A 22127-nucleotide genomic window follows, 5' to 3' on the forward strand; every position below is an offset into this window, starting at 1 on the left:
TAGTGTGTGTTGAGTGTGTGCTGGGATGCCACTCTGGGAGGCAGCTTGAAGGCTGAGTCAAGGCTGGCCTGAGGTGGAGACCCCTTAATCACTATACTGCTGTCGTTGCTACCTGCACACATCACACACACACACACACACACACACACACACACACACACACACACACACACACACACACACACACACACACACACACACACACACACACACACACACACACACACACACACACACACACACACACACACACACAATGTAGCACCATTATCACGGTCCTCTCAGACCACTGAAACATGCTCCTCCGACTTAGTGGCACTGCGAGGGAGGGAGCGGTCTAATCGAGGGCATACATCTCTTATCAGAACCCAGAGGCCAAAAGCACAACTTCCTCCAACGCGGCCTGAGATATTTGGAAAAGGAAGAGCCTTTCTCTGCTTGGCCTTATTAAAATTGGATGTCTGATATAACCATGATTGTATAACAGTCATGCACAGCGCATACAGTGGTGGAACAGTGATGAGTGCATGAATTGCAGTAGGCGCTGTGAAGTTCATTGGTAAAATCCCCTATGCCAAAAACACTATTTCTGGCCATAATTTACCTTTTTGGCCAAACTGTTTTAGGCCTTTTTCAGCCCTGTGATGTCATTCTGACCGCTTGTGTGGGTAGCTAGCAGTGTAGTTACATTTCAGTGCAGGATGTTATGAATAGGGAGGTAACAACATACAGTGCCTTGCGAAAGTATTCGGCCCCCTTGAACTTTGCAACCTTTTGCCACATTTCAGGCTTCAAGCATAAAGATATAAAACTGTATTTTTTTTGTGAAGAATCAACAACAAGTGGGACACAATCATGAAGTGGAACGACATTTATTGGATATTTCAAACTTTTTTAACAAATCAAAAACGGAAAAATTGGGCGTGCAAAATGATTCAGCCCCCTTAAGTTAATACTTTGTAGCGCCACCTTTTGCTGCGATTACAGCTGTAAGTCGCTTGGGGTATGTCTCTATCAGTTTTGCACATCGAGAGACTGAAATTTTTCCCATTCCTCCTTGCAAAACAGCTCGAGCTCAGTGAGGTTGGATGGAGAGCATTTGTGAACCGCAGTTTTCAGTTCTTTCCACAAATTCTCGATTGGATTCAGGTCTGGACTTTGACTTGGCCATTCTAACACCTGGATATGTATATTTTTGTACCATTCCATTGTAGATTTTGCTTTATGTTTTGGATCATTGTCTTGTTGGAAGACAAATCTCCGTCCCAGTCTCAGGTCTTTTGCAGACTCCATCAGGTTTTATCCAGAATGGTCCTGTATTTGGCTCCATCCATCTTCCCATCAATTTTAACCATCTTCCCTGTCCCTGCTGAAGAAAAGCAGGCCCAACCATGATGCTGCCACCACCATGTTTGACAGTGGGGATAGTGTGCTCAGGGTGATGAGCTGTGTTGCTTTTACGCCAAACATAACGTTTTGCATTGTTGCCAAAAAGTTCAATTTTGGTTTAATCTGACCAGAGCACCTTCTCCCACATGTTTGGTGTGTCTCCCAGGTGGCTTGTGGCAAACTTTAAACGACACTTTTTATGGATATCTTTAAGAAATGGCTTTCTTCTTGCCACTCTTCCATAAAGGCCAGATTTGTGCAATATACGACTGATTGTTGTCCTATGGACAGAGTGTCCCACCTCAGCTGTAGATCTCTGCAGTTCATCCAGAGTGATCATGGGCCTCTTGGCTGCATCTCTGATCAGTCTTCTCCTTGAATGAGCTGAAAGTTTAGAGGGATGGCCAGGTCTTGGTAGATTTGCAGTGGTCTGACACTCATTACATACATTTACATTTAAGTCATTTAGCAGACGCTCTTATCCAGAGCGACTTACACTCCTTCCATTTCAATATTATCGCTTGCACAGTGCTCCTTGGGATATTTAAAGCTTGGGAAATCTTTTTGTATCCAAATCCGGCTTTAAACTTCTTCACAACAGTATCTCGGACCTGCCTGGTGTGTTCCTTGTTCTTCATGATGCTCTCTGCGCTTTTAACGGACCTCTGAGACTATCACAGTGCAGGTGCATTTATACGGAGACTTGATTACACACAGGTGGATTTTATTTATCATCATTAGTCATTTAGGTCAACATTGGATCATTCAGAGATCCTCACTGAACTTCTGGAGAGAGTTTGCTGCACTGAAAGTAAAGGGGCTGAATAATTTTGCACGCCCAATTTTTCAGTTTTTGATTTGTTACAAAAGTTTGAAATATCCAATAAATGTCGTTCCACTTCATGATTGTGTCCCACTTGTTGTTGATTCTTCACAAAAAAATACAGTTTTATATCTTTATGTTTGAAGCCTGAAATGTGGCAAAAGGTCGCAAAGTTCAAGGGGGCCAAATACTTTCGCAAGGCACCGTATGCTTACCTGCCTTTTCTGTGTCTGGCACCATAGGCTTAATTTGACCTGCCTGACAGGCACATTCAGATACCCCTGGATTTAGAGCCTCAGTCACAGTTATTTTAAACTATGTGATACTTCAGCAGGTACAGCTGATCCTCTCGCAAAAGTCACCCCACCTCGTCCCCATCCAACCCCACACTGAGACAGGAACAGAAGTCATCCCACCCCAACTCGTCCCTATCCAACCCCACACTGAGACAGGAACAGAAGTCATGCCACCCCACCTCGTCCCCATCCAACCCCACACTGAGACAGGAACAGAAGTCATCACACCCCACCTCGTCCCCATCCAACCCCACACTGAGACAGGAACAGAAGTCATCCCACCCCACCTCGTCCCCATCCAACCCCACACTGAGACAGGAACAGAAGTCATCCCACCCCACCTCGTCCCCATCCAACCCCGCACTGAGACAGGAACAGAAGTCATCATCCTCCAACACTAACAGTTAGTGATCTGTCCTAGCTGTTGATATGATGAACCCTGGTCCGACCAGTAGAGTTCTTATTCCCTGCGTCAGAGGGGTCTTGTGATGACTGATGTTCGCAGTTAATTTTCCCCCTGTTTACATATCTCAGCCATCTGCTCTGTGTAGCTCAACCTCCAGCTGTCTTCGCCTGACCCCCACGGCCTGGGAAAAAGACACCTTATTCCAAGAACTCTCTTGTTCTTTCTTTTCATTTTATCACTCTCTTTATCGTTCTCTCTTGTTCCCTTTAATTTTCTCATTCCCTCTCTGGGTTTCATGGAATTACCAGCAAGTTCAAAGAAAGAGTGTGCTTCTTTCCTTCATCTGTCGCTGACAATGCTGTGTTAATGGTGGGAGTTAGCTGATAATGTGTTAGCAGATGCTGTGTTAATGGTGGGAGTTAGCAGATGCTGTGTTAGCAGATGATGTGTTAATGGTGGGAGTTAGCAGATGCTGTGTTAGTAGATGCTGTGTTAATAGTGGGAGTTAGCAGATGCTGTGTTAATGGTGGGAGTTAGCAGATGCTGTGTTAATGGTGGGAGTTAGCAGATGCTGTGTTAATAGTGGGAGTTAGCAGATGCTGTGTTAATAGTGGGAGTTAGCAGATGCTGTGTTAATGGTGGGAGTTAGCAGATGCTGTGTTAATAGTGGGAGTTAGCAGATGCTGTGTTAATGGTGGGAGTTAGCAGATGCTGTGTTAATAGTGGGAGTTAGCAGATGCTGTGTTAATAGTGGGAGTTAGCAGATGCTGTGTTAATAGTGGGAGTTAGCAGATGCTGTGTTAATGGTGGGAGTTAGCAGATGCTGTTAATGGTGGGAGTAATGGTGGGGGAGTTAGCAGATGCTGTGTTAATGGTGGGAGTTAGCAGATGCTGTGTTAATGGTGGGAGTGCTGTGTTAATGGTGGGAGTTAGCAGATGCTGTGTTAATGGTGGGAGTTAGCAGATGCTGTGTTAATGGTGGGAGTAGGCAGATGGGTGGAACCTGAACAGAGGGGACATGAAAGGCTGTGTGGGGCAGAAGGGACTGACGAATGCTTACCTGCCTTTTCTGTGTCTGACACGCATACACCACCGTTAGCCAATTAGGAGCAATTAGGCTGGCCTCTCCCAAAAAGCCACTTAAATATGGAATCCACAGTAGGGCAAAACTGCACCACTGTCCGCTCTACGGCCGTTGTTATTGTTGTTTTTTTGTTGACAAACAGAGGTGGGGAGCTTTGGGGAGCTCCCTGCATCAAGGGAAAAATAATTGTGCGTGCAATTATGTCAGAAGGAAAACAGTATTTGTTGCTTGAAGTAACTTCTTTGTTGTTGTAATATCTCAAACGGATATATGGCAGATTAACTATTAAGGATTCCAGCTTTAACGGATACCCTCTCAGAGATGAGAGCAACATGAGTGTTACTTTAATTTTTGCCCGCAATATTTTTGCGAATGTAACTAAAGTGCAAAAATCTTATTAAAATGGACCGGCCAGAAATTATTATATATATATTTTTTTGCCCCTTTTTCTTCCCAATTTTCGTGATATCCAATTGGTAGTTACAGTCTGGTCCGATCGCTGCAACTCCTGTGCGGAATCGGGAGAGGCGAAGGTCGAGAGCCATGCGTCTTCCGAAACATGACTGTGCCAAGCAGCACTGCTTCTTGACACACTGCTCGCTTAACCCGGAAGCCAGCCGCACCAATTTGTCGGAGGAAGCAGCGTAGAGCTGGCGACCGAAGCCAGCGTGCATGCACCCAGCCGCCATAAGGAGTCGCTAGAGCGCGATGGGACAAGGACATCCTAGCTGGCCAAACCCTCCCCTAACCCTGACGATGCTGGGCCAATTGTTCGCCATCGTGGCCGGCTGCGACACTGCAACTCAGCCCGGGATCGAACCTGGATCTGTAGTGACGCCTCTAGCACTGATCAGTGCCTTAGACCGCTGTGCCCTTGGGAGACTAATGACCTTAATTGAATTTGAATATTGTTTTTGTTTGCAGAGATCGAAGCAAAGGAGGCTTGCGATTGGCTGAGAGCGGCCGGCTTCCCCCAGTACGTGCAATTATACAAAGGTAAATACTAAATACGAATTCTCTCAAGCCATCAAGCACAATCTATTACAGTACAAACCACATCCACATGTTTGCTGATCCATAGCAAACAGTGTCATATCATACTTTCATTTGCCTTGTTTGCCTTTCAGATTGCAGGTTCCCCATTGCTATAGACTGGGTAAAGAGTGATCATGGTTTCCTGGATAAGGACGCGCTAGATTCCCTCTGCAGGTGAGAGCTAGACTTTCCATCCACTCTCTCCTCACCAGCACCTCCTCATATAGAGAGTGTGTGAGAGAGAAAAATAGAAAGAGAGAGAGAGAGAGAGTCTGTGTTGGGAGTGGGTCTCATGCTGCTGTGTTTGTTTAACCGCCATGCCTCTCTGCTTCCAGGAGATTAAGCACTTTAAACAAATGTGTGGAGCTGAGGTTGGAGCTGGGCAGATCAAAAAGACGGGTGAGTGAGAGTGAACACCATGGAACACCAACATGGCAACTCTGTCAGAGCCGCCGGAGGAACCAGAGGAAAAGCTCCTCGTTAGCATTTATCGCTTTCATTTCCACTGATATTGATGGCTGGATAGATAGAGTTTTGAGGGTTGGTGGAGCTAACTTCATGAGTCTCTGTTTGAGAAAGTGAGGCGAAAGCGAAAATAATTAGGGCAGAAACTCATCTAGAATTAATAATGTTGCATAATAATTTTCTCAGTCTAGTTATCTCAGAATGTAGCAGTCTTTGTGAAAGATGTCTCTGAAGAGTTACACGATGTCCAGAAATAGATGGCCTTGTTTTTTTGTTGCTACATGGCTTCTTATACAGCATCTTGATTGTCTGCTTGTGATTCTCAGGGGGAGGGGTCAGAGGACGAGGAGCCCTGTGCCATCAGCACAAAATGGGCCTATGAGAGGCGAACAAGGCGCTGGCGTCGCCTGGAGGGAATGGGCTTCCTACATTCACCGGACAGCCAGGGCATGTCCCTGTGTGACGCCAATGACCACCACGAGGTCTACTCCCTCCATAGCACCAGCAGCACAGAGAGCGAGGGCTGTGAGAGCCCCAAGACGGCCATTGATGACCAGGAGACCAGCGGGAGCTCTTCTCGCTGCTCCTCCATCAACAAGATCCCATCCCTAGACACTTCATTTAGCGGGCCCCCCTCCCCAGGGGGTGAGACGCCCAGTTTTAGCAGCGCTGAGGAGCGCTTCCTTGACAAGCCCCCCAGGAAGAAGGGCCCCAGTCTGCTGAGGAAGATGGAAAAACTGCGTCTGAGGGGCACGTACAACCTCCACTCCCCCACCCACAGTGGCCTCAGCAGGGCCAGGCTGGTCATCTCTGGCCCCGTGCTCCAGGATAGTCTGGATGTCGAGCACAGGCTGAGACGGCTTCAGTGTCTGGATATCTCCACCCTGCGGCACAGGGATAGGGACCGTCCAGGCAGCCAGGCCTCCTCCTCACCTTCTTCCCCCCACTCGGGCAGCAGCAGCCCCAGCCCTTCAGAGAGCAGCAGTACTGTCAGCACCCCCAGCCCCACCACCAGAGTACGCAGCAACTGCCGGGTCCGTGAACAGCACCAGGGGGGACTCCACAGAAACCCAGTCCGAGAGCACCAGGACTACAAGAACGACAGAAATAACCATGAGAGCCTGGTCTTCCAGATCCCCCAGGGGCACAAGCCAGGCACATTCCCCACAGCCCTCACTCACAACAACTTCCTGTTGCCCATAGACAACACCTCCATCAACTGGAGAACTGGGAGTTTCCACGGGTACCGCGGGAGACGGAGCAGGGGATGTGCAGCGGCCAAGGACAAGGATTCCACCTGCTGCAGCTCCCTAGCCTCATTGGACCACCGGGTCAGTATCTATGACAACGTGCCAATAGGCCAGGTGATTGGCCAGGAGGTGGAGCATCATGGGGAGGCGGAGACGGGGGAGATCAGTGAAAACGATGATGTCTTCTCCGCGCTGGACAGCGTGATGGAGCGTATCATCGGCCTGCAGCAGCTCGTCAACACCTGGACAGACAAACTGTTGGAGGACGGTAAATCGGAGACTAACCGCCGCTCCACACCCTCGCCCTGCCCCTCGTCCTCCTCCAATCACATCCACCTGGAAGTCAAGGAGGCAGAGGATTTGGGGCCAGGAGCCATGGAGGGGGAGGGTGAAGGGGATGAGGAGAACCTTGAGAAGGAGTTTGTAGATGGAGATGACCCTGAGGCACAGTCACCACCATGTAGCATCAGGTGAGATCAATGTCAGCTGGTCTGAGTACTCATTAAAACGTCTTTATTACTCTATCACCCCCTCTCTGAGCCCACATTAATATGGCTGCCATTCTGTTGTCTGTTGTGTATGTATGCAGACAGAGCCAGCACCACTGGTCCAGCGAGCAGAGTCTTCCATCAGTTACCCCCAGCAGCTCAGGAGTCGAGGCCCAGTCTGTTACTCAGCTGCACCTTCTGCAGAAACTCTCCCTGCTTAAACTCACTGCTCTCATGGACAAGTACTCCCCATCTAGCAAGCAGGGCTGGAACTGGTAAGGAAGGGGAAGGGGAGAGGGAGAGATGGAATGGTATGGGGAAGGGTGTGGAGAAGGAAGTACGGAAGGGGATGAATGACCAAAATTAGGAGGAGAGCAATGAGGGAGAGGATGGGGAAGGTGGTGGGGAGGGGGAGGAATGGAGGAGGGGAAGAGGAGGATGATTAGAGGCAGCATGTTCAGAGGTTCATTTATTATTTATGTGAAGCTGCAACCTTGCCGTGCCTCTCACAAGACAAAACACAGAATGCTTCAAGAGCAATAAACCCTCCTGCCGATAAAGAATATTTAAAAAATTCAGCGTCTGAAAGAAATGACAAAGTATGACCTTCAGCTTAGAAATTATAGACAGCTTCTCCTTTTTGGTTAAGGTCTGTGGTGTACACTCCCATCTGGCTCTCAGAGGGGTGTGTCTATTGGTAAATTAAAGGGAGCTTTCCCAAACAATTTTACTTTCTGGCATTGGGAAAAGTGAAGTGCCAGGCCTTCCCTCTCTTATTGATTTGAAAGAGGCAGGCATGTGCTTATTTAATTAAAGGGAGCTTGGATCCCAAACAATTTTACTTTCTGGCAAAACATCGGTTTGGCCATCCATTATATCAAAATGATAGTTTTAACTATGCTTTTAGGCTATATAGTGTTTGTTTACATTTACTTTGTTGACAAACATTGACACTTTGGGGTACGACAGTTGAAATAAGCTCAAGAATGAATTTACAAGTTATTTCTACATATAATTCATTTTGATGTAGCAATTGATGTAGCATCTGCTGAGTTCCCCTTTAAGGCAAAAGGACAGGGTAATTGACTTTTTGAGAGCAGAGTAATTGGGCTATTTGCTTTAACAATCATTGAGCTAACTACAAAATAAATAACCTACTCCTGCTTCTCATCGCTTTCCCATTGATCCTGAGCTTCAGTATTCTGTACAAGTTTCATTCCAGATAACTGTTGTCTTATTTGCTGTGGCCAAACACCTTTCCCCTTGGCTTTGTCTCTAATGAACAAAATCTACATGTGGTTATTACCTAGCAGGGAGAGGCTGGGGCTCCTCAAACACATGACCAAACAGGAAACTCTCTCTCCCTCACTCACACAATTACATGAAATCATGAGCAGAACACCATTAAGCTAATGAAATGAGGTGGACGCAGAAGATATGTTTTAATTGAACAGCTGAAGACTAGAATGGAAATGCAGTCCGTAATGGGAGAGAGCACTATCAAAGAGAAGCATGCTGTATGAACATTTGTGAATCTAATTCCAGGCGACTCATCATACATTTGATTGGCTCTGAAGCTAGCTATCTCAAGGTGCCTGAACTTTGAGAGGGAGGATTTAAATTGCCTTCATGTTATCTTCTTGGCTACACTGGCCGTTACCATGGCGCTCACTTGCTGGCTTATGAAAACACTCGCTGGGCTTTAAAAGAAATATCCTGTCAGAGTCGTACACAAAGCCCTCTGCTAAGTGCATGTGTGAGTCTTGGTCAGATATCTATGTAGGCTCCCACTGGGCACAGACGTGAGTTCAACGTCTATTTTTGATTTACATTTGATTGAGTTGTCAACTAAGGTGAATTCAACTAATCAAAATCTACAAAACATTGGATTTAGGTTAAAAAAAGACATTTCCCTTACATTGATTACTTTTTACTAATACAATCAGTTTTCCACATTGATTCACCGTCATTACATATCATTTTGTTTCTGAGATGACATGGAAACAACGTTGATTCAACCAGTTTTTGTCCAGTGGGTTCTTACATATTGTACAAATATGCAATGCAGAGTTGTTTGAAGTAGAACATATCCAGGAGGAATAAAATACAATGCAACATCTTAGTCATACTTCTGTATAGTTGCCCTATCTTCATATAAATTCAAAACAAATACCTCTTTACCTTCAAAAGCAACGCTAGAAGTCCATCTTGAATTGTTTGTGTCTCCCCTCAGGACATTCCCAAAGCCTCCGAGGAAGACCAAAGCCCCAGAGCTGAAGGGCAGGAGGGTGTTTGGTGTACCCCTCCTCCACGGTGTGCAGCAGACAGGGGAACCACTACCTTCCAGCATCCTCAAGGCCATAATTTATCTGAGGAAAGAGTGTCTCGATCAGGTACTGGACTCTAACCTCCTGTACAACCAATATACAGTTGAAGTTGGAAGTTTACAGAATAATAGCAGAGAGAATGATTTATTTCAGCTTTCATTTCTTTCATCACATTCCCAGTGAGTCAGAAGTTTGCACACACTCAATTAGTATTTGGTAGCATTGTCTTTAAATTGTTTCACTTGGGTCAAACGTTTCAGGTAGCCTTCCACAAGTTTCCCACAATAAGTTGGGTGAATTTTGGCCCATTTCTCCTGACAGAGCTGCTGTAACTGAGTCAGGTTTGTAAGCCTCCTTGCTGTCACAAGCTTTTTCAGTTCTGCCCACAAATGTTCTATAGGATTGAGGTCAGGGCTTTGTGATGGCCACTCCAATACCTTGACTTTGTTGTCCTTAAGCCATTTTGCCACAACTTTGGAGGTATGCTTGGGGTCATTGTCCATTTGGAAGACCCATTTGCGACCAAGCTTTAACTTCCTGACTGATGTCTTCAGATGTTGCTTCAATATATCCAGATAATTTTCCTGCCTCAGGATGCCATCTATTTTGTGAAGTGCACCAGACCCTCCTGCAGCAAAGCACCCCCACAACATGATGCTGCCACCCCCGTGCTTCACGGTTGGGGGATGGTGTTCTTCGGCTTGCAAGCCTCCCCCTGTTTCCTCCAAACATAACGATGTCATTATGGCCAAACAGTTCTATTTGTTTTTCATCAGACCAGAGGATATTTCTCCAAAAAGGACAATCTTTGTCCCCATGTGCAGTTGCAAACCGTAGTCTGGCTTTTTTTATGGCGGTTTTGGAGCAGTGGCTTCTTTCTTGCTGAGCGGCCTTTCAGGTTATGTCGATATAGGACTCGTTTTACTGTGGATATAGATACTTTTGTACCCATTTCCTCCAGCATCTTCACAAGGTCCTTTGCTGTTGTTCTGGGATTGATTTGCACTTTTCGCACCAAAATACGTTCATCTCCAGGAGACAGAACACATCTCCTTCCTGAGTGGTATGACGGCTGCGTGGTCCCATGGTGTTTATACTTACGTACTATTGTTTGTACAGATGAATATGGTACCTTCAGGCATTTGGAAATTGCTCCCAAGGATGAACCAGACTTGTGGAGGTCTACAATATTTCTTCTGAGGTCTTGGCTGATTTCTTTTGATTTCCCCTTGATGTCAATCAAAGAGGCACTGAGTTTGAAGGTAGGTCTTGAAATACATCCACAGGTACACCTCCAATTGATTCAAATTATGTCAATTAGACTATCAGAAGCTTCTAAAGCCATGACATAATTTTCTGTAATAGTCCAAGCTGTTTAAAGGCACAGTCAACTTAGTGTTTGTAAACTTCTGGCCCACTGGAATTGTGATATAGTGAAGTATAAGTGAAATAACCTGTCTGTAATCAGTTGTTGGAAAAATTATGTGTCATGCACAAAGTAGATGTCCTAAATGACTTGACAAAACTATAGTTTGTTAATAAGAAATTTGTGGAGTGATTTAATGACTCCAACCTAAGTGTATGTATACTTCCGACTTCAATTGTATACAGTACTGCTCATGCATTATTAACGCCAGAGTCCTTAATTGAAACAAACAATAACAAAGCAGTTTTGGTAATGGGCCTAGGGAAATGTAACCACTCTCCAATTCATCCATTATATCCACATTATAGTTTTAACAATGTTGTGTGTTTACATTTATGTTGTTTACAAACATTGGTGTAAAACAAGATTATATTTTGAGTTCTGATGGAGTATGACAGTTGAACTAAGCTCATGAGGCATTTATAAGTTATATTCTTCAAGAATCAATAGATCATTCATTTGTAAGTCCAAAAATATATGTAGCAGCTAGCTTTATAGGGACAGTTCACCCAATATCGAAGTGGGTTAGATTGTTTCATACCTCGAAAATGGTCTAGAGTCAAGCTTACAGTCCCGATTCCATGCCATCTACAGTGGGCTCTCTACATAACATAACGTCACGAAATATGGACCACAGTTGACAAGGTACTTAGATTCATGGGGTGAACTGTCCCTTTAAGATTGCGAAGGACACCCAGGTCTGGGCCATCAGCTATTCCTTTCCAACCTATTAACATCGGTGTCATGCATTGATACTATGGAGTACACAGCACCTGGGTTGAATTACACCCCCGTGACACCTTGACCTACTGTAAATTGGAGTCATGGTTAAACACAGTGGAGGGTCCTATACTGAGAACAGAGACAGATGAGCATGAGGAATGGGAGGTCCGCTTTCATTTATCTTCCATGTTGAGGGTGGGTTATGAGGTGCTTTAGAGGGATCTCCTACTTACAAAGATGAATGGAAGTTATCCTAGTTCGACAGGACTTAGAGTAGCCTCCTACATGAGTCTGACCTGCCATCCTGGATTTAAAACTCCCATTCCACACCACACGCACACACTCCTAACCCTCTCATCCTCTCAGGTGGGTCTGTTTCGAAAGTCGGGGGTGAAGTCACGTATCCAGTACCTGCGCGACATGGTGGAGGCGGACCCAGAGGCCATGTCCTACGAGGGCCAATCAGCTTTTGACGTGGCTGATATGGTGAAGCAGTACTTCAGAGACCTACCAGAACCTGTGTTCTCCAGCAAGCTCTGCAAGTCCTTCCTGCATATCTACCAATGTAAGAGGATAGAACATACAACACTGCTTGGGCCAGTACAGTAAAGACTGGATTGGCTAAACATGCAAGAAAGGTTCAAATGCTGGCTAAATAGGCAGATTGAAACCAGTTTTGGACATTTTTATAGTATAAGCACAATGAGAGAATCACAAAGCAATTCTATCCACATACTTATATGTCTCGCTCCCACCTCCAGACTTCCCCAAAGACCAGCAGTTCTGTGCGGCCCAAGCAGCCATTTTACTCCTGCCTGATGAGAACCGTGAGGCCCTGCAGACACTCCTCCTCTTCCTCCGAGATGTGGTGGGCTGCGTGGACGAAAACCAGATGACTCCCACCAACATCGCTGTGTGCCTGGCCCCCTCCCTCTTCCATCTCAACACCCTGAAGAGAGAGGACAACACAGCAAGGTACGGTGCTGTCTCCTGAGGAGGAGGATGACGTCAAGTTTCCCCTAGACTCTAGGGTCTTACTCTAGATGCTGATCTATTCAGTTTTTAACCATAGTGGTTGAGGTTAGGATTGGAGGATGGTGCTGGTCAATGTAGCCAGGTACAGTCCACTGCCTCCTGGGGAGGAGTAGGACAAAGTTAACCCCTAGATGCTGATATAAGAACACTTTTGGGATTTTCAACCATAATGGTTGAGGTTAGGATTGGGGGAGTGTAAGATGATCCTAGATCTGTGCGTAAGATCAACTTCTAGACGAGCAGAGGTCTGGGGGTCTTTGTCCCACATACCTAGTTAGAACTTCCTCTTACGTTGTTGCATAAGATTACTCCGGTGCACATTGCTTTGCATTCGTAGGTTTTCATTTGTCATTTTGAAATGTTGTGTTTGTTTTTCCTTCTTCTTACGCAGCATCAGATTCATGTTAAAGTGTGGAGTTAGGTTCTTTGAGTTCCCAGAGATTACATCAACTGTAGTAATGTAGCCAAAACCCTATTTCCCTGTGCGGTAATGAATAGCTGTCGGATGGGTTTAGTTTAAAGGCAGAGAGAGAGAGACTTATGTAACCCTGCATGAATCGCCCATCTGGACATAATTTCTCTTAGATAGAGGAGATATTATATATTTAATACTGTTCAGCTGGTTACTGCAAGAGAAAGAGAAAAAGTGGAGAGATGGGTGGAGGGAAAGAGAGGGGAGGGAGGGAGAAAGAGAAAAGGGGGAGAGAGGGGTGGAGGGAAAGAGAGAGGAGGGAGAGATAAAGAGAAAAAGGGGAGAGAGGGGTGGAGGGAAAGAGAGGGGAGGGAGAGAGAAAGAGAAAAGGGGGAGAGAGGGGTGGAGGGAAAGAGAGAGGAGGGAGAGAGAAAGAGAAAAGGGGGAGAGAGGGGTGGAGGGAAAGAGGGGAGGGAGAGAGAAAGAGAAAAGAGGGAGAGAGGGGTGGAGGGAAAGAGAGAGGGAGGGAGAGAGAAAGAGAAAAGGGGGAGAGAGGGGTGGAGGGAAAGAGAGAGGAGGGAGAGAGAAAGAGAAAAGGGGGAGAGAGGGGTGGAGGGAAAGAGGGGAGGGAGAGAGAAAGAGAAAAGGGGGAGAGGGGGTGGAGGGAAAGAGAGGGGGAGGGAGAGAGAGAGAAAGAGAAAAGGGGGAGAGAGGGGTGGAGGGAAAGAGAGAGGAGGGAGAGAGAAAGAGAAAAGGGGGAGAGAGGGGTGGAGGGAAAGAGGGGAGGGAGAGAGAAAGAGAAAAGAGGGAGAGAGGGGTGGAGGGAAAGAGAGAGGAGGGAGAGAGAAAGAGAAAAAGGGGAGAGAGGGGTGGAGGGAAAGAGAGAGGAGGGAGAGAGAAAGAGAAAAGGGGGAGAGAGGGGTGGAGGGAAAGAGAGAGGAGGGAGAGAGAAAGAGAAAAGGGGGAGAGAGGGGTGGAGGGAAAGAGGGGAGGGAGAGAGAAAGAGAAAAGGGGGAGAGGGGGTGGAGGGAAAGAGAGGGGAGGGAGAGAGAAAGAGAAAAGGGAGAGAGGGGTGGAGGGAAAGAGAGGGGAGGGAGGGAGAAAGAGAAAAGGGGGAGAGAGGGGTGGAGGGAAAGAGAGGGGAGGGAGAGAGAAAGAGAAAAGGGAGAGAGGTTGGAGGGAAAGAGAGGGGGAGAGAGAAAGAGAAAAGGGGAGAGAGGGGTGGAGGGAGAGAGGGGAGGGAGAGAGAAAGAGAAAAGGGGGAGAGAGGGGTGGATGGAAAGAGAGGGGAGGGAGAAAGAGAAAAGGGGGAGAGAGGGGTGGAGGGAAAGAGAGAGGAGGGAGAGAGAAAGAGAAAAGGGGGAGAGAGGGGTGGAGGGAAAGAGGGGAGGGAGAGAGAAAGAGAAAAGGGGGAGAGGGGGGTGGAGGTAAAGAGAGGGGAGCGAGAGAGATAGGGAAAAGGGGGAGAGGGGGGTGGAGGGAAAGAGGGGAGGGAGAGAGAAATAGAAAAAGGGGAGAGATGGGTGGAGAGAAAGAGACGGTCCAGGTGAGAAACAGGGAGACACATTTGCACATGATTCATTTTTCAAAACACATCTGTCTATGAACTTAGCTTTTGAGGCTGGCGCTCAGCTCACAAGACTAGTTATCTGTAGTTGTTGGCAAAGATAGACACACAAACACAGCTCAGCTGCACACACTCTGCTGATACCCGGTATTCTGACAGCATGTCTAGAAGTTCCAACTTCACGTCGAAAAGTTGCGTGGTGGACCCAGTGATGTCCTCTCGCACAGGCCTGATTGTGTCTGATGTAGCCAGTCAGAGACAATAGACCACCCCCCTCCTCCTTCTCTTCCTTGTGCCAGGCCAGCAGTCCAGGGGAGCCAGCGGGCTCAGCCATTACCCCACAGGCTGTAAGAGCAGAGCACTGATGGAAATCAGAACACAACACACACTCTGTATCTCCCATCATTGGAAACAGAGTTCTGCCTTGATACACGTCACACTCTCACACTGGAAACAATGACCAGAACAAATCAACTCCACTCCAATGGACTGTTGTGTTGTGGCACATTGTGCTTCTAGGATACAGTGGCGTTAGTAAATATTTTGCTGTTCTGCTTTGCTACATATTTTAATTTGTTTGGAAGTCAATGCTGACGTTGCTTTTTACATTGAATAACAGTCCCTCTTCTCAGTTTCTGCTTGTAAGGGTCACAAATAAACTGCATAGTATGAGTCTGTGGAAGCCTAGCATAGCAATAGAAACTGTACTCCATACATTTTCAACTCTGATGTAAAGACATTTCCTGTTTCTCTGACCTAGGTCAAGCCACAGGAAGTACAGCCTGGGTAGGCCTGACCAGAGGGACCTTAGTGAGAACCTGGCTGCCACTCAAGGCCTGGCCCACATGGTGACGGAGTCCCTGTGCCTCTTCAAGGTACACACTACAGTAAAGTTAGGGTACAGCCTGTTCTAGCCACACTAATCCACATCACATGTGTGCACAGCATGTAGGTGTTACTGCCAAGACCCAGCAGAGCACACACCATTCTCTCATGAGTGTACTCTCTCTGTGCAGTAGTACGTAAAGTACATTACAAAAAGCAGACAGGCACTTTTCCTATTGTTCATAACCATAACCCTTCTGCAGGGGCAATTAAATGAGGAGGCACTTCATCTATGTTATTCAGTTCAGTCAGTTCATTGTATTGACTTGATTATACAGAATAAGAATATCAGAAAATGAGAACATGAAACCCAACAGGCGATTAATCACCATAGCTTCGCTTAATGCAATAGTGTATCAAATGATCAAGAAGTCATATGTAGTTTCTTGTGACAGACGTTAACACGCAATATTTGGTTCTGGTTGTCGAGATGAAGTCATTGGTGGCCCTGTTTGTGAAAACGTCAAGCTAACTCTTCCTCTCTCTTTCTCTGATCCTTCCAGCTTCCAGAGTTCTGGCCGGGCCAGAGTGTGAGCAACCCCAGTGAGGAGGATGTCTGGGTGGATGTGGGTCGGAGTTCGCCCTCTCAGGGTGAGGAGGAGGAGCAGGATGAGAGGGCCAGACTGGTACAGACCACCCAGCACCTGTTGAGAGAGGCCAGGGAGAAGAGTAGAGGCTGGGAGTCCTGCTCTGGACCAGACAATGTGGACCTGGCTTTTAAGAAGGTGTGTGGTGGAATCTGATGGAATTAATAAATTAATGAATCAAATCAAATGAATGACTAGAGTGACCAATAAAAGTTTCTGACAGCAAGCAACTACCAAAACAACACCCGAGACTAATGAAAGGTTAATTATGTATGAGTCAACATAAAAACATTCTCGAGTGAGTCAGACACATTAAGCACACAGAGCTTGAGCTGAGATTTGTGTGTGTAACAGGGGTTATCAAGGGTCAAAGTTAAGTTCTCACACTGGGTCTCACCACCTTGCCCCCCCATACCAGGTGGATGATGGCTGGCCCCTGCGGTTGTGGAAGGGCTCTGTTGAGGTAGATGCCCCCCAGAAAGAGGCCCTCCAGCGGGTCCTGAGGGAGCATGGGCACTGGGAGAAGACCCTCAAACAGTCTGCAGTAGTCCAGACACTGACCAAGGACACCGAGGTCTACCGCTACCTCCTGCAAGGCCTGGGATCCCGGCCGCCACAGGAGCACCTGCTGCTGAGGTAATGAGGTGTTACCAGGGCGACGCTGCATGGGTCTTTAGGCAGGCTGCTGACTCTGCTGCTTAAGAGTATAAGGGACAGAGGAGTCAGGGACAAACAGAGTTTAGCTTGGACTTGAATACTCTGGCTAAAGTTGTTTTGAAATGGTGCCTATTGTTGTTGTACTAGTGCTAAATGTTGGCATCACAGTGAATGAAAATGAAAAAGCTAGTTTAGTTAAGTAACATTAAAGTGTTGGGGTCAAAGAATTGTTGACTGTTTACTCAAACACCCAGTCAAATTGTAGCTGAATATCTGAGGGTCTATTTCTCACGCCGCTTGAGTCTGAAGTCTGTTTTTAAATTAACCAGAATAATCTCCTATCATTTCCCCATACAGGACCTGGCAGTCAGAACTGTCGGCTGGTCCTGCTTATGTGTCGGCTGTGTCTACAGAGCACCGTGAGGCCCCCATGGAGGGGGTGAGAGCCCAGGTCCTCTCTTGCCTCTACCTGGTAGAACCCCTGGGGGCTAAGAAGTCCCGACTTACACACCTCTGTCGTACAGATACAAGGTAGGAAAGACTGAGGAAGAGAGGGGGGGGAGGGTAAGAGGGGAGGAGGAAGTGAGGGAGGGTGTGAGAGAATGAAAGATTTGAGAAAATGCAGAGCCTTTAAAAAAGATATCCAGAGACTAGCTTATTCTTTACCTTCAGTATTCTCTGCAGTATCTCAAGTGCAATCCCAGCTTCTCAAAAGAGACACTCAAATAGAGAGAAAATAAAGAAATGAACAGAAAGAAGGGACCCCTTGTGTACACTTGATTTAGCTCTCTTCAAAGTTCTCTCTAGATTTTCTGCTTCTTACATGATCAATTTATTCCCTGCGTGGTTCTGCTGGGTTATTCTGTAGACCCCCGCTATTTCCATTTGTTTCAGCTGATTTAATGAAACAAGCCAGGCAATGGAAAACAGGTGTCTATAAGCAATAGGAGACAGAGAGAGACAGAGACAGAGAGAGATGAATGAATGAATGAATGAATGAAAAGATGACAGAGGGAAGTCAAAAGAGAGACTGAAAGAGAATGAGGGGAAAGTAGAGGGACACTCCCTGTCTTATACTGAAATATATTGTACTGCTCCAATGGACCAGCATCAGTGGAAGTAGTTGACTACTCACTTAGCCACACTTTCATCACACTAGGAGTTTCAGTAAGGCAGCATAGTGAGATTGGAATGAGACGGTTTGCCAACAAGACAGATTCACACGATTATCTCTGCAGGTTTTTCTCACTTCATTACATCAGAACTGAGCAGCAATGGAGAACATCTCTGCCTTGTTCTACTCTCTTTAAAAACTCATAGAAAAGAGCTTGGTAATCCAAACATGTATTGGCTTTATGTGTAGTGCCAGTGGCATTAGACAAATTATTTTGTCACACACCCGATAGGTGCAGTGAAATGTTTTCCTATTATCGATAATAAATTCACTGATCTTCAGTCTGCTAAGCTTAACAGCGAAGGCCAATGAGACTGATCCAATCGGAGGATATAGAAGAAATTGAAAGTGAAAGAGTCTGTCAGTGTGTCTCATGCATCAAGGTTTGGTTGCGTTCCAGGCAGACTATATTGTGGTATTGCTACATGCAGCAATGGTTGCTTGTCACGTCACTAGTTATCCATTACCTTGTCCAGCGATTGTTTTTGTTGATATTTAGAAAGGTTGCCTTTAAAATAGATGAGTTAATTGCATGCTACGGTGCGTTTCCATTTAGTCATTTTGTGTCGATAAAAACAGCTGCAAGTAAGGACGTCCCACCATAAATAAAAAGTGGTTGAAGTGTTTCCATGATCTATTTAGGCAAGTTGCGCATTAGGCCTAATAAATTGGTGACAGGTTATTCCCTCCCATCCATCTGTTTCATGTCCCAGGTAGCCTGCGAAAGCCAGCATGGATAGAATGCAATAATTGACTATTATTTGCCATAATTGTAATCATTGTTACGTGGCAACATATCGACACAGTCCATGCCGTGGTGAAACTTGCATTCCTGTAGATTATAAATAATTGGATAGTGAAACTTGCCAACCAAACAGAAAAGCAAGGTTAAACAATTAAAGAACTCTTGAGTCAGGACAATCCTTGTCCGGCAAAGAAACATCATTTCTATAGTTGAAAAAATACACTGCTCAAAAAAATACAGGGAACACTTAAACAACACAATGTAACTCCAAGTCAATCACACTTCTGTGAAATCAAACTGCAACACTGATTGACAATACATTTCACATGCTGTTGTGCAAATGGAATAGACAACAGGTGGAAATTATAGGCAATTAGCAAGACACCCCCAATAAAGGAGTGGTTCTGCAGGTGGTGACCACAGACCACTTCTCAGTTCCTATGCTTCCTGGCTGATGTTTTGGTCACTTTGAATGCTGGCGATGCTTTCACTCTAGTGGTAGCATGAGACGGAGTCTACAACCCACACAAGTGGCTCAGGTAGTGCAGCTCATCCAGGATGGCACATCAATGCGAGCTGTGGCAAGAAGGTTTGCTGTGTCTGTCAGCATAGTGTCCAGAGCATGGAGGCGCTACCAGGAGACAGAACAGTACATCAGGAGACGGGAGGAGGCCGTAGGAGGGCAACAACCCAGCAGCAGGACTGCTACCTCCGCCTTTGTGCAAGGAGGAGCAGGAGGAGCACTGCCAGAGCCCTGCAAAATGACCTCCAGCAGGCCACAAATGTGCATGTGTCTGCTCAATCGGTCAGAAACAGACTCCATGAGGGTGGTATGAGGGTCCGACATCCACAGGTGGGGGTTGTGCTTACAGCCCAACACCGTGCAGGACGTTTGGCATTTGCCAGAGAACACCAAGATTGGCAAATTCACCACTGATGCCCTGTGCTCTTCACAGATGAAAGCAGGTTCACACTGAGCACATGTGACAGACGTGACAGAGTCTGGAGACGCCATGGAGAACGTTCTGCTGCCTGCAACATCCTCCAGCATGACCGGTTTGGTGGTGGGTCAGTCATGGTGTGGGGTGGCCGCACAGCCCTCCATGTGCTCGCCAGAAGTAGCCTGACTGCCATTAGGTACCGAGATGAGATCCTCAGACCCCTTGTGAGACCATATGCTGGTGCGGTTGGCCCTGGGTTCCTCCTAATGCAAGACAATGCTAGACCTCATGTGGCTGGAGTGTGTCAGCAGTTCCTGCAAGAGGAAGGCATTGATGCTATGGACTGACCTGCCCGTTCCCCAGACCTGAATCCAATTGATCACATCTGGGACATCATGTCTCGCTCCATCCACCAACGCCACGTTGCACCACAGACTGTCCAGGAGTTGGCGGATGCTTTAGTCCAGGTCTGGGAGTAGATCCCTCAGGAGACCATCCGCCACCTCATCAGGAGCATGCTCAGGCGTTGTAGGGAGGTCATACAGGCACGTGGAGGCCACACACACTACTGAGCCTCATTTTGACTTGTTTTAAGGACATTACATCAAAGTTGGATCAGCCTGTAGTGTGGTTTTACACTTTAATTTTGAGTGTGACTCCAAATCCAGACCTCCATAGGTTGATAAATTTGATTTCCATTGATCATTTTTGTGTGATTTTGTTGTCAGCACATTCAACTATGTAAAGAAAAAAGTATTTAATAAGAATATTTCATTCATTCAGATCTAGGATGTGTTATTTTAGTGTTCCCTTTATTTTTTTGAGCAGTGTATATTTAGCAAGCAGTAGACCTTATTTAGCAAGCAGTAGACCTTCATGTGGAGTGGAGCTTTATAGTTACGTGATGACATCGTGCCCCTCGTACCTTCAAAATTATTCAATCATCATTTATTTGAAAAAGTTTCCAGTATCGTTTAATAATAAAATAAAATTAGACTAAAGAAAAAATACACCCGTTGAACAGATAAAAATGTTGTCGATCTGTAGAACATTTCTAGTGGTTAAAAGCGTTGGGCCAGTAACCAGGTCGCTGTTTCGAATCCCCGAGCCGACTAAGTGAAAAATCTGTCGATGTGCTCAAGCAAGGCACTTAACCCTAATTGCTCCTGTAAGTCGCTATGTATAAGAACATCTGCTAAATGACTAAAATGTCAAATGTATCCTATATCTGCGGTTTCCATTACACATGTTGCAATAATTTGTGACATTGCTTTTGTAGAATAAACGTTGGTAGATGGAAACCTGCAGACTGACTGATATGGTTTGGTCTGGAGTGTAGTCTGCCTGACATGTAGCCCTTGTGTTTCTCCGACTGTCTCATCTGAACCCTGGTGATGCTTCCTGTGTACTAACTTCCTTTTCCTGTGTGGTTTCCAGGGGCCGGTCCCAGGAGTGGCACAACAGAGTGAGTGGACACCTACTGGCTTCCAACCTGCTGGCTATCAGGGACTCCTTCAGACCTGACCATAGATAGAACACGATCTGAGTCATAGTCCCGAGACAGGCCTTGTTGAGCCAGAAGAGGAGAGAGAACAACACAAACAGATAGACAGAAGCCTCCAGGCATACAGCTGTAGCAGAGGAAATGAAAGAGGGAGTAGAAGGAGAAGGCAAGAGGGGGGGGCTGAGAAGTTGTCTGAAACCAGAGACCTGATGTGAATTCCAGAAGCGGACTCACAGCAGGGGTCGTCTGATGAAGTGTTCAGGCGGAGGCGGCGGAGCTTTGCGTTATCAAGAGTGACTCGGGAGCCTGTCACCGTAATGAAATGTCTCATCCCATTTAAGTGACTGTTTCAGGCCTAATGCATGGCAGGGGGGCCTCCGGCAGAGAGTTAGAACAGGGCCTTGTGTGACAGTTCAGTAGAAAATATACCTTTTTGGCGATAAAACCCTCGGTTGGTCACACTTTCAAGCAGGGCAAAGTCAAGGATTAGGGAAAGCCTAGTCTTGCAGTTGAGAACTGAGGAGATTCTATTGTACATGTGCCATTGTGACAGATATCCAGTGAGGCAGGCTGCGGTCCTCAAACCTGTACTCTGTAAATTATTTTACTGTCAAAAGAATATTACTTAATTTGACTTGTATGTGTGTATTTGACTTGACACTTCAGTGTTGCTCTGGTTTTAAAGTGTGTCTAATGTTGTAAACTTATAAATGTATGACAGTATGTTTATACATGTACATATTCATAAGTGTGCTTTATCTTATTCAATTTATTATTAAATGGCTTTTATTTCTTAAAATGATTAAACAAAATGTATTTAGCAATAGTAAGAGATTTATTTAAATATTGTTTTTCAAGATGAAAAAAACTGCAGCGTACCTTTTTTTGTAATTAGTGTGCTGAATTGA

The 22127-nt window shown here is 46.1% G+C and overlaps 1 protein-coding gene across 2 annotated transcripts in view; it reads left to right on the forward strand.

Moving 5' to 3' along the window:
• Window positions 1-21393, forward strand: part of LOC124010900 (rho GTPase-activating protein 7-like) — an 86844-nt gene extending 65451 nt beyond the window's left edge. For both annotated transcript variants that reach the window (XM_046323689.1, XM_046323697.1), the window contains exons 2-14: window positions 4923-4994; window positions 5126-5207; window positions 5369-5432; window positions 5825-7218; window positions 7338-7511; window positions 9470-9629; window positions 12079-12277; window positions 12474-12687; window positions 15487-15601; window positions 16115-16336; window positions 16617-16834; window positions 17213-17386; window positions 21153-21393. In XM_046323689.1, coding sequence (XP_046179645.1) covers window positions 4923-4994; window positions 5126-5207; window positions 5369-5432; window positions 5825-7218; window positions 7338-7511; window positions 9470-9629; window positions 12079-12277; window positions 12474-12687; window positions 15487-15601; window positions 16115-16336; window positions 16617-16834; window positions 17213-17386; window positions 21153-21249 — 3185 coding nt within the window. In that variant the 3' untranslated portion in view covers window positions 21250-21393. The remainder of the gene's footprint in view (window positions 1-4922; window positions 4995-5125; window positions 5208-5368; window positions 5433-5824; window positions 7219-7337; window positions 7512-9469; window positions 9630-12078; window positions 12278-12473; window positions 12688-15486; window positions 15602-16114; window positions 16337-16616; window positions 16835-17212; window positions 17387-21152) is intronic.
• Window positions 21394-22127: the final 734 nt, after the last annotated feature.

The sequence above is a fragment of the Oncorhynchus gorbuscha genome, linkage group LG02 (genome assembly GCF_021184085.1).
Source record: "Oncorhynchus gorbuscha isolate QuinsamMale2020 ecotype Even-year linkage group LG02, OgorEven_v1.0, whole genome shotgun sequence".
Classification (NCBI taxonomy): Eukaryota; Metazoa; Chordata; class Actinopteri; order Salmoniformes; family Salmonidae; genus Oncorhynchus; species Oncorhynchus gorbuscha.